At 34.1% G+C, this 17,543-nt stretch overlaps 1 protein-coding gene across 1 annotated transcript; it reads left to right on the plus strand.

Moving 5' to 3' along the window:
- The first annotated feature begins 697 nt into the window (after nucleotides 1-697).
- IL13RA2 (interleukin 13 receptor subunit alpha 2) lies at nucleotides 698-15,933 on the plus strand. Its single transcript, XM_030835845.2, has 9 exons — nucleotides 698-791; nucleotides 2,569-2,720; nucleotides 4,163-4,316; nucleotides 4,845-4,965; nucleotides 8,579-8,763; nucleotides 9,927-10,072; nucleotides 11,492-11,636; nucleotides 15,007-15,122; nucleotides 15,883-15,933. Exons 1-9 carry the CDS (start codon nucleotides 698-700, stop codon nucleotides 15,931-15,933), a joined length of 1,164 nt encoding a protein of 387 aa, XP_030691705.1.
- The last annotated feature ends 1,610 nt before the right edge of the window (nucleotides 15,934-17,543 follow it).

A 17,543-nucleotide genomic window follows, 5' to 3' on the forward strand; every position in this document is an offset into this window, starting at 1 on the left:
TGGTAAATTCAGATTTGTCCTTACTGTATGTGGTGTGAAAATGGTTTGGAGACAGGAAAAACTGGATAAGGAGACCCCTGATGATGAGATCCTCAATTTAGGAAGGGGAGATTGGATGGGAGAGGGAGGAGTTGAGGCAAACTCTCAGGTTTCTGCTTTGGGCAACTGGGAAGATGATGGTGCCATTTACTGATATAGGAAATAACAGGGAAGAGTAGAACGGATAGGAGAGTAGAAGATGATGATGATTTTAATATTTAAGAAGAAATGAAGCAAAGTTCTGAGTTATCTGAGGTTTTGATGTAGATTCTGAGCTTTGTCATTATTCAGATAACTTTCAAATCCTGGTCATAGCATATGATGTGTAGAAAAGTGTGTGTGTGTGTGTGTGTGTGTGTGTGTGGCGGGGGTGGGGGTTGAAGGGATATGTTTGTTTGTTTTGCTTTTTTTTTTTTTGCTCTCATAAGAAGAATGAGACTAAAATCCTCCTTTCCAATTATTTTGGTTCCAAACTTGATTTTTTTTCTGTTTAAATGGTTCAAAGGGGCACAGTTTTCACAAGTCTTGCTAGAAAGCACACAGAGAGTTCCCAAATGTATTTTTAGTCACATTTAGTCCTTTTTGAGGTTTGATAAAGTTAAACTGCTATATTTTTCCTTCTTAGAGTAGAAATTTGAAGATATTAAATCTTGGAGAAATGGCTTTCATTCATTTGGATATCAGATGCCTGTATACCCTTCTTCTTTGCACAGCATTCGGCTCTACTTTGTCTTCAAATGCTGAGATAAAAGGTAAACCAAGAATGGAGTAGTTTTAAAATTAGGGATATTAACTGCCTTTTCAACCTACCCTATGAAAAGTGCATAACAAGTAGATGACTTGTTATTGGAAATATTTCAGGGAGTCCATACACAAAAGATATGTTCTTACTAGTCAGCCTCATGTATAAGGTAACTGATGATAATAAACATTTTGTGGGATAAAAGCCAAACTAAAAGACACTTTCCATACCTTTCTGTGTAGTCTTTTCTAACAAAGAAGTTAATTATCCGAAGCCTCATTGCCTGGTACCCAACTAACTGAAAACTTTCCTTTATTACTATCCTTAACTTTTAAGACAATTAGATAAATTTTAAAAATACAGAGATTTAAAATAAAATTTTAAAATAATTACAGAATTATTAAATCATGTCTAATGAACTTTTCATTGCAGAAGGTAATTAGAACAATGCATTTAACAAAGATTTCTAATCATAAAAGTTGAAACAATAGTATTGTCATTTCATCCTCAATAGAAACCTTCTTTATTGGTTCATGCAGGTCCCATTTCAAATCATTATTTGTGCCACCGTTTCTTTCTGTTGATTGTTTTCCTCACCTCAACAAGTAATATGAAGTGAAGTATTAAAATGAACAACAGGGCAGAAATGAGAGGAAATTGTTAGCAGAAAGGCAACATGAGGACAGTACTATAGTACTAGATTTGCTAGTAGGTTTAGTAAGTTTATAGAATAATTTGTTTGTTTTTATTGCTTTTTAAATCTCCAGATGAGGGAGCCATTGCCTCCCACTGCCCCCACCCCCTCAAAATAAAACAGGCTGTTTCCTGTCACTCTACTCAGCTGCCTGCCACTTTTTCTTGAGCCCTTCCAAAGAGTGGCTCTGGTTTGCCATGTTCTACAAATACCTCTGAACTTCAGTTGACTAGAGGATTCAATTATCCTGAATGGACCAACAAGATCTGCCTGTTCTCCTAATTCTTAAGGCGCTTAGCCATAGTAGTCATATTTTATATTTTCTATCCCTTTTTTCGTGTGGGCCATGATGTTATTTACATATGGTAAACACAGGATTAATACTGACTGATTCTTGCTATGAGAGAGATTTAGGTAATAAAGTGTTCCCATCCTAGACTAAATTCTTGTCTATATGACCACAGAGATAACTCCATGTTGAATTTCTTATTTCCATGAAAACTTATTACCTAGCTTGGCTAAGTCACATTTTACATATGCAATTCCTTAAAGAAGGGACAACTATGTAGCAGTAACCTAGATTTTTAAAAACAGCTTTATTGAGATACAATTTAAAGGATATAAAACTTACCCTTTTAAAGTATACTGGGCAGTGGTTTTTAGTATATTCACAAAGCTGTGTAACAGCCACAACTATCAAATTCCAGAATAGTTACATTACCACCAAAAGAAACCCCAAATCCATTCAGTAGTCACATCTCATTCTCCCCTCCCTCCAGCCCCCGGCAAGCACTAATCGATTTTCTGTCCCTATGGATTTGTCTATTCTGATATTTCACATAAATGGAATCATACAATATGTGGTCTTTTGTGGCTGGCTTCTTTCACTTAGCTTAATGTTTTCAAGGTTCATTCATGTTGTAGCATGTATCAGTATTTCATTCTTTCTTATGGCTGGATAATATTCCATTGTATGGATATATCACAGTTTATCCATTCATCAGTTGATGGACATATGGAAGTAATCTAGATTTAGCAATCTTTGTCATAAGATACAGGATAAAAATTAAAATATCTTATTGATTTTTTTCAGTTAATCCTCCTCAGGATTTTGAAATAGTGGATCCTGGATATTTAGGCTATCTCTATTTGCAATGGCAACCTCCACTGTCTCTGGATAACTTTAAGGAATGCACAGTAGAATATGAATTAAAGTATCGAAACATTGGTAGTGCAAGCTGGAAGGTAAGTAAAGCATGCACTTAAGATATTGGAATGATTATTAGTTTTCTTGTGATTCCTGATGTCAGTGTCTACTTTTATTCCTGTATCTCAATAGCTATTATTAAGATATAAGCTGCATGCTAATGAGAACCTACTGTATAGCACAGGGAACACTAACTCGCTGCTCTGTGGTGACCTAAATGGGAAGGGAATCCAGAAAAGAGGCGGTATACGTATACAGCTGAATCACTTTGCTGTACAGCAGAAACTGACACAGCAGTGTAAAGCAACTATACTCCAATAAAAAAAAAAAAAGAATATTCTTCACAGTTTCACCACATTTTCCTCCTGAGTTATCTAGGCATAAAATGGCAATTCTTTTATTTGTATTGGAAAAGAGTGGACATTTCAGTTATTTCTGAAAGAGTAATTACAATGTCCATTGCATTAAATCAGCTTTTGATTGATTTATGACTCATTAAAGTATTGTATCATGGAATAAAAGTTCTTAAGAAAAAAAAATAATAAGCTGCATGCCTGCTGCTATCTCCTGTGCATCCTGCAACATCTGTTTTCACCCCACCCAGTATTAAGTCTACCATTGGAAATACAGGAAAAAAGAAAACTTGGTCCCATAGAATACGGACTTGAAGAGTACTTACACATTTTACCATATTTCAAAGTTACTTATATACCTGTATATGGGTCTTATATATGCTGCTGGGCTATGTGAGCTTTTGCTCTGTAGGAATCAAGCCTTATTTATCTTTGTACTCTCCCTACAGAACACAGCATGGTTCTGTGCATATATTGTATTAAGTGCTCAGTGAAGGTTTACTGAATTAACTATTTACATAGTCAACAAGCATGTTTATTCAAAGATTTTGGTTGTACAAGGCATTCTGTTACCTTCCTAATTCAGCTAGGTAGTTTCAAGGGACAATTCAAATCAAACATTCATTGTGCAACTTTTTTCTCCAAACACTCCACTAGCTAGGTATCGGTAATAGAAGGATAAATGATACATGATTTTAGTCCTTCAGGAGGTCGCACTTTGTCTGGCTTTCTTCAGTTACCTCCAAGATTTTATATGATTCCTGAAGAGTTCATATGATATTTGAAATGTGATAAATTGTCATGTAATAGGCATATGGTACATGAAAATTCTCTCTCAATTTCAACTTGACGGTTATAGCTCAAAAGTTCCTCCCATAGAGCCTTTTTTTTTTTCCAGAATTTTTTTTAATGAGATGCTAAGATTCAAATGATCTCATCAAATGATATAATATGCAGAAGTGAACTCTGCCAGAAATATATCTGGGACATTTTATCAGATAATCATCAGGAATTTCTTAGATATTGGGAACTCTCCAGGGTGTTAATGACTTTTTAGCCTTATTAATGTGGCTCATGATACCATTATTGTTTTAAGCTTAACTTTGTCTCATCTTTTTATCAAACAGACCATCATTACTAAGAATCTACATTACAAAGATGGATTTGATCTTAACAAAGGTGTTGAAGCAAAGATACACACACTTCTGCTAGGGCAATGCACAAATGGATCAGAAGTTCAAAGTTCATGGTCAGAAGCTACTTATTGGATATCACCACAAGGTTAAAACAAAGCTCTCTTTTCATATTTAATACTTTCAGAACAATCTATATGGGAAGTAAGTCCCTTAACCTTTATACATCAGATGACATGTACAATTGAGAATGTGGCACAAAAGAGAATCCTTCTTAGGAGTGGGTGACTGGCCTTTTTGAATTCTTTATATCAGCAAACACATGTGGCAAAACCTACATCTTATTAGGTTAATATAGTTCCCAGTTTGGGGCTCATATTAGTAAATATGCATGTGACTATTTATGCAACTGCTCAGAGCATCCTAGAATTATTAATTTAGTACTTTTGCATATGCTTACACTAGTACCAGTAAATAAGCCCTCAAAAGTTTTTGATTTTTCATGTCCCACTTACAGTGAAGTGATTTGCAACAACTTCCTTTTGGAATATTCCTGATTATGTTGATTGCTAAATCAAGTGGAGAGGTCAAAGGAAATGAAATAAAATTGCATAGTTATTTCCCATATGATTCATCGTCATGTCTTTCAAGCATTCACAGTTTTTTCATTTCTTAGGAAATCTGGAAACTAAAATTCAGGATATGGATTGTGTATATTACAACCGGCAACATTTACTTTGCTCTTGGAAACCTGGCATGTGTGTCCATTCTGATACCAATTACAACTTGTTTTATTGGTAAGTATTTTTATAATAAGAATTCCATATTAGGAAGATATCTATCAAAATTAATTCACAGTATGAGTAACTGTATTTTCATTAAATTAAATTCATTATATCTTTTCAGAGTTGTATTTATGATGAAGTTTATTTACAATTATTTGGGATTATCAATGGGAGTAAGTAGGTTTAGGCTGTAGCTACTAGAAGGCACTCTATGGGCGATAATAAGGAATGCAGTCATTGTTTCTGTACTGGATTAAATATTTTGTATCTTTTAGATAGATGGAGTTATAACCTAAAAAGTTTTGGCATATTTCATATTCTTGCCTTTTGATCCTTTTTCTGACTTCCCTACGTTTGTTAACTGTCACTAAGGCTTTTAAACTTACAACCATCTTGAATCTTCTATCTCCTTCATTCCTTAATTTTTTCATGGTAACATTAATCACCATAATCAACAATGACACTGCCTTGCAAGGTCTCACATCTGTTCTTTACTTCCCATTTCTACTGTAAGAACTCTTCTTCAGGGTTACCTCGTTCCACACCTGGATGATTGCCATAGCCTCCCAAATGATGGTCTCTCTGCTTCTAGTCTCTCCCCTTCCTATTCATTCTGCACACTGTAGCCAGATTTATCTTCCTATTCTTCTATTTTCATATGCCATTCTTTTGCTCAAAAACTTGCCGTGGCTACTCATTGCCTCCAGGATAAAGTCTAGGCCATTCAAGTCTCTGCCTCACTGCATCACTGCCTTTCCAACATTACCTTCTACTACCACCAATGTGAATGTTCTGCTCCATTTAGACCCATCTCTACATATTTTTCTATCCATGTTATGATTGATCTTTTATGCCTTTGTGTGCATTGGTACCTAGAATACCATCTGACTCTCTCTTTCACTAACCCTTATCCATCCTTCAAGACCCATTTGGTATTCAATTTCATTAACCCTTTACTGCTCACATTAGCTTCCGTTCAGTTTTTCTCTGAACTGTTACTTATTATAGTTCTTAACTACTTTTGTCTAGATGACCTTTAAATTTTTGTCTCCTTCCTCTCTTAAATTTTTAAGAGATTGGTGGGCACAAACTATTTCTGATACTTCTCTTGACCGTCTCTGCTGTGCTATGCCCATAGTAGATTATCGCTAAATAGTCATTAAATGAATGAACCAAATGATGATAATAACATCGGTAAGTTGATAGACAAGTATCAGAACTTATGCATTTTTAAATAACAGAAAAAACAAGAGAGGACAAAGCATTACTCTTTGTTGAGTCTCAGGCACAAATTATCATGGTGTTTTTCTTTAGAAAATTACAATGTATAAGCAATAAGGTATAAGCTATTAACAATCTCCTGAGTACTGGGTTCTAATCCATATTATGGCATCACTTAACTTAGTGGTCTCGGGCAAACAATTTCTTGTTTTGGGGTCTCAGTTTCCTCATCTGGAATTGGATGGGTCAATTTCTAAGTTCTAATTTATTTGTTAATTAAATAAATTCAATAAATATTAAGCAATTATTAAATGCCAGGCATTGTTCTAGATAAAAGGAAGTATGAATAAGGCAAAGTCCCTGCCCTCTTGTTCATTGTAGCTCATGTTTAACATAACTTTATCCTCACCTTAGTAAAGTAGAGAGGAATAAATATTGACATTTTAGAGACTGGAAAATAAGGGTACCGTGAGGCTTTCCACTGGCATAAAGTAAATTATGTAAAGTCCAGCCTAGAAGGCAAATATCCCAAACTCTAACCAGGTGAACTAAACCAGAGAGTACAATTTTGCAGACTTGGCCTAAAATAAATACTTGGCATAAAGTGAATTCAGTAGAGTCCTGATATTTGTACCAGCACCTTATCAGCTGCTAGATTAGCCTCATTGCAAACGGGATTTTGGCTGCTTTTAAGATAATGTCAATTTGTATTACAAGTTATTCTTTAGGAAAATAAACCAGGCATTTGTTCCTTTGGAAATCAGTAGGGAAATTCTCCCCTAATTCCCATTAGCTTTATTACTGAAAAGAGGTTAACTTTCAATGATATGGCAACATTTCTTGTCTAGGAGAATGGGAAGTTAGATATTTACTTGCCAAACAACTCCTCTTTTTCTTTTTGAGCCCCTGTTGGCTTTTCTGAGGTTTATCTCTTGATGTGTATTATATCCTCAGAGGATTTTAATTCATTTTATTAAACATAATGATATTTTGTAAGTCTGCTTTTATTTTTTGTCAAAAAATTTTCTCTTAAATTTTAAAAATTTTATATATCTTTTATATTTAATTTTTGTTTTATATTGGAGTATAGTTGATTTACAATGTTGTGTTAGTTTCAAGTGTACAGCAAAGTGATTCAGTTATACATATATATATATCCGTTCCTTTTCAGACTCTTTTTCCATATAAGTTATTACAGAATATTGAGTAGAGTTCCCTGTGCTATATAGTAGGTAATTGTTGATTTTCTATTTTATATATAGTAGTGTGCATATGTTAATCCCAAACTCCTAATTTATCCCTTCCCCCTTTGGTAACCATAAGTTTGTTTTTGAAGTCTGTGAGTCTGTTTCTGTTTTGTAAATAAGTTCATTTGTATCATTTTTTTAGATTCCACATATAAGTGATATCATATGATATTTGTCTTTCTCTGTCTGACTTACTTCACTTAGTATGATAATCTCCAGGTCCATCCATGTTGCTGCAAATGGCATTATTTCATTCTTTTTTTTTATGACTGAGTAATATTCCATTGTATATATGTACCACATCTTCTTTATCCATTCCTCTGTTGATGGACATTTAGGTTGCTTCCATGTCTTGGCTACTGTAAATAGTGCTGCTGTGAACATTGGAGTGCATGTATCTTTTTGAATTAGTTTTCTCCAGCTATATGCCTGGAGTGGGATTGCTGGATCATATGGTAGTTCTATTTTTAGTTTTTTAAAGAACCTCCATACTGTTTTCCATAGTGGTTGTACCAATTTACATTCCTACCAACAGTGTGGGAGGGTTCCCTTTACTCCACACCCTCTCCAGCATTTATTGTTTGTAGACATTTTGATGATGGCCATTCTGAGTAGTGTGGGGTGATACCTCATTGTAGTTTTGATTTGCATTTCTCTAATAATTAGCGATGTTGAGCATCTTTGCATGTGCTTTTTGGCCATCTTGTAAGTCTGCTTTTAAATCTGTTTTCTTATTAAAAAATCTGTTTTCTTCTAATAAGTTCTCCAGTACAATAGAAAAAAAGCAGTATCATTTAGGATTATCAATATAAACCCCATATTTTCTTAATAGGAATCTTATTCTTCGATTCTCAAATCCTGTTCATGAGTCAACATAACCCAAGTATATGAGTAAGAATTCTTGCCTTATATCTGAGATTTTATAAAGACTCCCACCAGATTGTAAGCTCTGTAAAATCATGGCCTATCTCTACTTTCCTTACTATTGTAGCCCTAGCACTTATCATAGGATCTGGCACATAGTTGGTGCTCAATGAGTATTGTATGTTATTAAATGATTTTTTAATTTACCTAGTATCTTACAATAATTGAAAATTGAATACCATGCTACTAGAAGATATTGGTAAACACAGTTCTTACAACACTTCTTTTCACAGGTATGAGGGCTTGGACCATGTGTTACAGTGTGCTGATTACATCAAGGCTAACGGAAAAAATATTGGATGCATATTTCCCTACTTGGAGTCATCAGACTGTAAAGATTTCTACATCTGTGTTAATGGATCATCAGAATCCCAAGTTATCAGACCCAGCTATTTCATTTTTCACCTTCAAAATATAGGTGAGGTAAACAAACAACTTCAGAATGTTTCCAGTTTAGGCCATTTACAATTGACCATGTGGAAGAGAAGAGATAGAGATAGAGATAAAGGAGATACCTACAGAAATGCAAAGCCAGAAAACTGGGGGCCAACAGAGTATGAGGAAGCACTGATTAAATATGAAAGTATGGAAGATAAGGAATTGAATGAGTATAAAGTATCATTTTCATTTAGAACTCACAATTTGTTTCCCAGCTTGAGTCTCTCTGCTATAAAGTATTTTTTTTTTTTTTTTGTGGTACGTGGACCTCTCACTGTTGTGGCCTCTCCCGTTGTGGAGCACAGGCTCCTGATGCGCAGGCTCAGCGGCCATGGCTCACGGGCCCAGCTGCTCCGCGGCATGTGGGATCTTCCCAGACCGGGGCACGAACCCGTGTCCCCTGCATCGGCAGGCGGACTCTCAACCACTGCGCCACCAGGGAAGCCCCTGCTATAAAGTATTTTTGTCCAGTGTTGGTGATGGAGTAATTATGGAATCACTTATTCCAGGCCTCAATAGGCAAATGGGTGGATATTTTCTGAGTTTGTGTTCTCAGTCCTAACAGTTATGAGAATGACAGGTTCTAGGGTCAGCCATACCTGGGTCTGAATCTTGAATTTACCACTTTCTAGCTGTATGACTTTGGGCGAGTTACTTTTAACGTGTTTCAATTCCCTTATCAGTAAAATGAGGATAATAGAGGACCACCTCATAGATTTATTGTGAGACATGAATAAGTTTATGATGTAACATTCCTGGTTCACTGCCTGACACATCATAAGCTCTAAATAAGAATTAGCTATTAATAAAAATAGTAGTAGTAATATGTTGTGGTAGTTGTTTCTAGTGTTATAAAATGGAAAAATGACTGTAATGATTTGGATCATCTAACTTTTCTCTTGGACTTAAATGTTTGTCAATATGTGACTTATCAAAAAATGAGTTCCCCAAATAACCAGGTTTCTTAATAAACTAATCTTGGTTGGCAAGCAGCTTTGATTTTAATTCTCATTATAGTGAATAGTCTTGAGCCACCTAATTTATCCTGGAGGCTTCTGTTAGTAAGTGTCCCTAGCTTTTGATAAGGGCCACTGCTAAACTTTAATAACCTCCATGTTGAAATTATTTCCTTCTGCTTTTCAGTTAAACCTTTGCCACCAGACGACCTTAGTCTTACTGTGAAGAATTCAGAGGAAATTAACCTGAAGTGGAGCATTCCCAAAGGACCTATTCCAGCAAAGTGTTTCATTTATGAAATTGAATTCATAGAAGATGATACTGCCTGGGTGGTATGGATATTGCGTTTATTTGAGAAAATCATGAACATAGCCTTTTAAATAAAATGGCAAACATAAGAACCAAAATCAGTTGCTATCCACATGAAGAATAGAACATGACATGTACCTTAGTTTAACTTCCAGAAAACCAAATAATCAAATAATCTAGTGGACAAAGAAAGATGCTTGCAGTCTGAAAGTATTATCAATCAGTTATACCAATTTTAAAGCTACATAGGTCCTTAGAGATAATCTAGTCACTTGTTTCCAATATTATGTCAAAAAATTAAAGTTGTCAAGCACATGCATAAGACGGATTGCGAAGAGGCCTCATGTAAAAAGAACACAAAGCAAGAAGCACAAACAAACATAAAAACCACTTCTTGAGGAGCAACTATCAGGTCAAAGTCAGAATAGAGCCTGGCAGGGCTACCAGAGAATTGCTTGTAGCAGGGAAGAGAGGCTAACTGGGGAAGTAAGCCATGGTTCCAAGACTGATTACCCCCCAGCGCCAGCAATGTGATGATGCCTTTAGCCCCACTGCGTTATATGTTAATTTTATTCATTGGTTTCCAACTTAGGGAGTGGTGGAGACAAGTAGGTGAGCCATTATTTCTAATCAATTCATTTCACTTACAGATGAGAAAACTGGGAGTTGAATATATTTACAAGTCCCAAGGAAGTGAGTTGACTTACAATCAAATTACACAGCTAGAACTAGAATCCAGATCTTATTCCCAGTCCACTTTAACCTACATTACATTGTGCTGTCTCCCAAGAAAAGTTACAACAAAAGAAAAGCTGGTATTTTGGATGAGAAACACTCTTCAGCTCTTTGAGATGCAAAATTTAAGTAATCACTTCAGTGATTTTTTTTCTTTTGGTTGTTTTGAGATCATCCAGCCTTGTGTATTCTCATATTGGAAGGGGTAGTTTCATGCCAAGCCCCGAGCACTATTACACTGGTCTTATGATGATTAACCAAAATAAGAATAAGGGAAAAAAGAAGCTTTGTGTATACGAACTCTACAGTTTCCATAGAAACAACATTCACATGATGACTCTTTTTGCTAACTCAGTATATATAGCATTTTCCAATTTATGGAATCTGGGAAATTTGACACTAATCCAAAATGGGTGTCATAAGCACCAAAACTACCTAGGAATTTTGCCCTGTCACACATGCCCTTTACTACTAGTAATCCATTATCACTATAGAAAAAAATTTAAATATAAATAAAGAAGAAAAATGAAAAATAAAACACCATACAGAGAGATAACCACTGTTAGGATTTTGGTATATACCTTTCTAGTCATTTGATGCATTTCTTTCATGTAACAAAACCCACTTAGAAAATGACAAATCAAATGGGGTGTGGCTAGCTGCAGTTAGATCAAATAATGATATCTCATTTTTACCTTGGCTTTCAGACTACCACAGTTGAAAATGAAATAAACATCACAAGAATATCAAATGAAAGCCACGAATTATGCTTTTTAGTAAGGAGCAAAGTAAATATTTATTGCTCAGATGATGGAATATGGAGTGAGTGGAGTGATGAACAATGCTGGAAAGGTATAAGATAAAATAACAGTAACTAGAGTATTTCTAGCACTGTTTGAGGAAGAAGATGCCTTACTGGATGTCATAGGTCACTACAGTTCAGTGACACTGGTTATGAAGGTCATAGGGTCAAATCTTCATTATTTTTTTATTGAAGTATGAGTTATAGGTGTACAATATAGTGATTCACAATTTTTAAAGGTTATATATACTCCATTTATAGTTATTATAAAATATTGGCTATATTCCATATTTTTATAGATGTCTATAACATTAATTGAGCTGTATCTTTTCCACATTCCAAGAGTTAATAGATTCTGTTTGATTCTTCCTACTTTCATTTGACAAACTAATCTTACCTGTTTTGCCTTGATTTTACTAGTGGATTACTTTCCAGTGGTAGTCTTAGCTCCAAAGTATGGTGGCACTATTCTCGAGCTTCTTATATACTAACTAGATGTTAACCAAATCTGCGTGTATTAGTACCAATTGTAGTTGTACATTTACTCTGAAGTTTTACTTACAAGTATATATGTACTTTATCAGAATCTTGACATTATTGTGTGCCTTCTTTATATGGTTTGAAAAACTATGTGCTCATTATTCAAATTTTTTATAGTCTGTGCCTTTTCCCTATTGAGAGTTAAAGGAATCCATTTATACAATTTTAGAAAGAAGGAACAATCATAAAATATGTTGACATGGTTATTGAAGAAAATATATTTAAAAAAAGAACAGTAACTAAACTATTTTGCTAACTATTGGCTAGCAAAATAATTTTCTCTCAGTGTATTTTGTAATTATGGAAGTCAAAATACTCTTGCATATAGTCTATAAACAGAGAAGATAAATTAGCAATCACCACAATCGAACATAGATTTATGGAAAATCTAATGTTCAGTTTTAACTAGTTTAAGAGTCTTGTTATAGTTCAGTCATCAACATCTTGTTTTTCTGACTGTCAGTAAAGAGAATATGCTAGTTCTTTGCGGGGAAGCCTATTTTAATCAATATTTTCCTATGCTTTCAATGTTCAAGAGAACAAATCTTAAAGCAAGGATAGGTAGCATACACTTGTTTTTGAGTGTCTGGTACTGTGCCTAGTGAATATTTTTCTAATTAATATGTCATCATTAGTAAAATGAACATTCCGTTCACTTCCAACACTGATTTAAAGTGACTTATGATAAAAGACATGTTTAAATTAAATATATTTGGGATTGACGTGTACACACTGCTATATTTAAAATAGATAACCAACGAGGACCTACTGTATAGCACAGGGAACTCTGCTCAGTACTCTGTAATAACCTAAATGGGAAAAGAATTTGAAAAAGAATAGATACATGTATATGTATAACTGAATCACTTTGCTGTACACCTGAAACTAATACAACATTGTTAATCAACTAGACTCCAATATAAAATTAAAAATTAAAAAAAGAAAATAAACTTTCATAGAAGACAAAAAATAGCAATATAAACTAAAAAATCTTGAGAATGAGGCAAAATATTATTGTACTTCACAGTATACTGGCTTTATCAATAGAAAATATTAATAGTTGTTTGAAATTGAAGGAGATTAACTCAGCATTGTTCTTTCACATAAAGGTATATAAATACATATACAGATATAGATGCAAACATAATGGCATTTCTATCAATCATCTCCTTTTATGTTGTTCCATTATAATAGAATTTGTGTTTGACTGTAATCTCCCTATTAATATAGTGGTATCATTGTTCTCTTTCATACACGAAATATTTATTAAGCACTTACTATGTGTCAGACTCTTTCAGGCACTGGAGATATAGCAGTAAAAAAAAAATCCTTGTCCTCATGGAATTTATATTTTATTCCCAAGTTGAGTAGAGATAGACAATAAATAAAGAAGCCAAATATATCATATAATCAGGGCCATGGAGAAAAAATAGGAAGAGAGAGGAAGAACTCAATTAACTAAAGATATATGGAATCAGAAAGAATACTTACTTGTACTGTTTTTCATTTTTGTCACTAATATAAAAAATCTGGAGACTCTGTGGAACTGACATTGAGAAAGTCATGCCCTGAATTATATCTTGTTATTATTCAGTGCATGGTTTAAAGTAGATATGGTGAGTTTTTAGGCATATCCTCAAAATATACATCCTTTTATGTATTTTATATGCAATCTTTTTTTTTAAATTGAAGAATAGTTGATTTACAATGTTATTTTTTTGTTTTTTGTTTTTGTTTTTTTAATTTTTTTAAATATACACTTAACCATGTTATTTATGACAGATTTCTTTTGCCTTGATGGGTATCTCTTGGTAGAATCTTAATAAATTTCAGATTAGGAACAACGACTTTCCTGAGATGCATGTGGTCTTTAGTTCTTTTGGACATTTCTTATTGGATGTTTTAAGTTATAGAAAAATAGCACAATAATTTTTTTTGGAAATGACTATAAGATTAACTCTACTGAAACTTCACAAAAGAAGCCTGTTTTCCCACTGTTAATTTTGCATGCCAAAAAACTTACGTTATTAGTCATTTCTCTGGATTATATCGTTGCAATTCTTAACTGAACTGAGCCTATGAATTTGGTAATTTTCTAGTAGAAAATAAGATCCCAAGGGAATAGGACAAAGAAAAATGTGGGGTTGGAGGTAGGTTTGAGTATAGATATAGGCCTAGGATTCAAAGTGTTCCATAGTATTTCAAAACATGTGGGAGATACTAGTTTTAGAAGGACAAGCTTTGTGTACTTTTTAAGTTTATCTAGTGATTGCTCATTTCTTGCTATGCAGACGAACCATTAAAACTTCATCCCTAAAAAAAGAAAAGAAAAAAAAGAAGAGAAAAACCTCATCTCTTTAGGATCCAGAATGTGAGGCAACTTTAAAAACATGACCTTTAAAGACTAGCTCCATTATTTGCACTGAGACTTTTATTGAAGACCTGCATTCACTCACTACATCATTGTATGATATAATGTAAACATTTGAGTTATTGAGAGTTAAGAGATACATACACAAGACATGTTTATCTAATCACTTGGCTAATGTTTTATCGTTTTGTTATTATGAAAAATTCGCAAGGTCAAATTTTAAACAAAATCATATAAGAAAATAAGAATGGGGCTTTAGGTAGTTATTTTTCTAAGCAAAATAAAGAGCTGTCACAGTTCAGTAAAGTAGTACAGCAAAAAAGTGCACAAATGAAAGGAATGCTGTTCTCAAGCATCACTATGGTATCTAGGTACTGGCAAATATGGCAGAAGTTGCCAAGTTTGACTCAGTTCTTCACCATTTACTAGTTTACTTATAAAATAATTCAGTTTTTAAAATAATTGTACACATCTAACCCTTCCCCCCTTTTTGGTGATTTTAATCCTAGGTAACACATGGAAGGAAACCTTAATATTTTTCATGATACCATTGGCTTTTGTCTCATTACTTGTTTTGTTAATAACTTGCCTTATTTTGTATAAGCAAAAAAGTTTGCTGAAAACGGTAAGTTGTGTGACATTACAATGTTTAGTCTGAGATAGTAGATAAAAAATATTTTGCATTTAGAACTGATGGGCCTACATTTTATAATTTTGCCTGTACACTGTGAGTGTTCATTGATGTTGTGTAGACTATGATAATGTCTTCAGGGAAAGTACAGTAATTTAAAAAATCAACCCTAAAAAGCTACGTTTTGGGGTGGATTTACTTTTGAATGGAATATAAGAATAATGTTGTAGAACATGAAACACTATTTACCTCTAGATAAAGGAAAAATATGAGAATTACAGGAGAAAAACAGGATTGGGGAAAGGAAAGAGTGACTTAAAATGGACATAGACTGAGATATACTACTAGTGTGCCACAGGCAAAAGATCACAAAGATTAAAAAAACTTGGTGCGTACCCTCCAAGAGCTCACACTCTAGTTGGAGGAGCTAGAATCTATACAAAAAAATATAACCTTCATTATGAGCTGATTTTATCTGATTGCTTTTTGAGTTATACAGATAATGCTATAGAATTTCAGAAGATGGAGGGACCACTATGGGTTGGTGAGCTTTAAGGAGGAAGTGTGACTTGGAGAAAAAAAATATCTTAATGCCAGGTCTTTTAAAGATAAAGAGAACTGTGAATGTGTGTGAAATGTTTTGCTTTATTTCTCTGCTGAATGCTTTTTTGTCTATTTCTCTGAGTTATTAATCTAAGTGAAATAGTTTGTGTCATTAATGACTGTTAATAATGGAGCTCTTTCTTAATTTCAGATTTTTCATACCAAAAAAGAAGCTTCTTCTAATCAGGTGATACAGTGCTGACTCAGTAAATTCCAGGGTTATGGCCAAATGTTAAACAAGAGTCTTATCAAACTGAATTTTTTCCCCAAATGTTGAATAAATCTTATCTTGAAAGCATTGTTGTATTTAAATAAGCATTAGATTATTAAAATCCTCAACTACTAGCAAATTATCTGAATCCTATTAACAGATTTTTTTTCTTGTTAAAAAACAAAGTTCAACCAATTAAATTGACAATCTAATTGGCTTTATTAGATGATTGTGAATCAGTCAGTATCCCATCTAGCAAGTAGAAGGGTGCTCTGAGGGGTTGTACAAAATAAAAGGTTTTTATAGGAAGAAGGATGGGACAAGGTCCTATTAGCAAAAGAAAAAAGAAAAGATTATTTTTAGACCAAGACATCTTTTCTGAGGGGGAAGGGAAAGGAAAGGGTTTTATCATGCAGATTGCCTCTTCTTCCTCTTAGGGGATGTAGAGGGCCCATGTGGCAGATGACCTCATTGGTGCTGACCAGAAAATTCCAGGCTGGTTGATTAAGATTACATTTCTGGGGAAGGTCAAAACTTCAGTTAGGTTAGTTGTTAAATCTAGGTTTGGTATCATGGGCTTTAGCACAAGTTATGCCTTTTTGGGCCTGTGGTTTTTCTCTTTAACATTCCTCAATCCAAGATGAGAGTGCTGCATGTAGAAAAGTCAAGGGAGGGGTCAGAATCTAATCTGTGATGTATTCATAAAACAATGTGATTTTGTGACTTTCACTGAGCCATAGAGATATTGTCAAATCTTTGAAGATGAGATTCTAGTTTTTTTTAACATTGCACTTGGGATGAAATTATTCACCATGAATAAGGTTGTTTGGCTTTAAAAATAACCTGTGAAGAGGATTAATAAGAAGCAAGAAGTTTTAAATACATTCATAGTCTAAATGTGTGCTTCACGTTTCATCAAAAGGTAGGAGGAATGCAGTGCTTAAAAGGCTGAAAATAATGAAATGACTAGAGATCATATTCGAAATATTCAGATGTCACAAACTACACAATACAAGCCTGAGAGTTTCCTATACTAGTTGGCAGGCAGTATTTCCTACTTTCTGATGCTGTGATTTTTTTTTTTTTTTTTTTTAGTTCAGAGACCAAAAGGCACAAGCCTCTGAAATCAGTAAGAAGCCTTTCAAAGTATATGCAAACTTCAGACTAATTGACAGTTGACTTCTAGGAGAAGACGTGGCAACCTAGTTATAGACAGTTACTTTAAAATTTAGAGAATAATGACCTACAGATTACAATCAAGTTTTAATTTGGATCAATATCTAATATTATTCATAATGGTTCTACTCTGTGGTCCACAGACCAATAGAGTGGGCATTACCTGGGAGCTTATTAGAAGAAATGCAGAATTCGGACCCCAACCCAGACACACTCAATTAGCAATCTGCATTTTAACAACATCCCCAGGTGATTCATTTGCACGTTCAATTTGAAAAACACTAATATATTGCAGTATTCTAGAATGAAAAAGACTAAAATAATATAATGGAGAGGTAAGCCCATGGGCAGAGTAACTATAGCTTTGACGATCATTGGCACTGATCATCTATCTCTAAAAGGGGAAAAAAGAGCTAAAACTGAGA

This window comes from Globicephala melas, chromosome X (assembly GCF_963455315.2).
Source record: "Globicephala melas chromosome X, mGloMel1.2, whole genome shotgun sequence".
NCBI lineage: Eukaryota > Metazoa > Chordata > Mammalia > Artiodactyla > Delphinidae > Globicephala > Globicephala melas.

Coding starts and splice junctions, on each gene's coding strand:
- IL13RA2 (XM_030835845.2), top strand. CDS start 698: ATGGCTTTCATTCATTTGGATATCAGATGCCTGTATACCCTTCTTCTT. Junction 8,764..9,926: donor TTTTCACCTTCAAAATATAG/GTGAGGTAAACA, acceptor TCTGCTTTTCAG/TTAAACCTTTGCCACCAGAC. Junction 10,073..11,491: donor AAGATGATACTGCCTGGGTG/GTATGGATATTG, acceptor CTTGGCTTTCAG/ACTACCACAGTTGAAAATGA.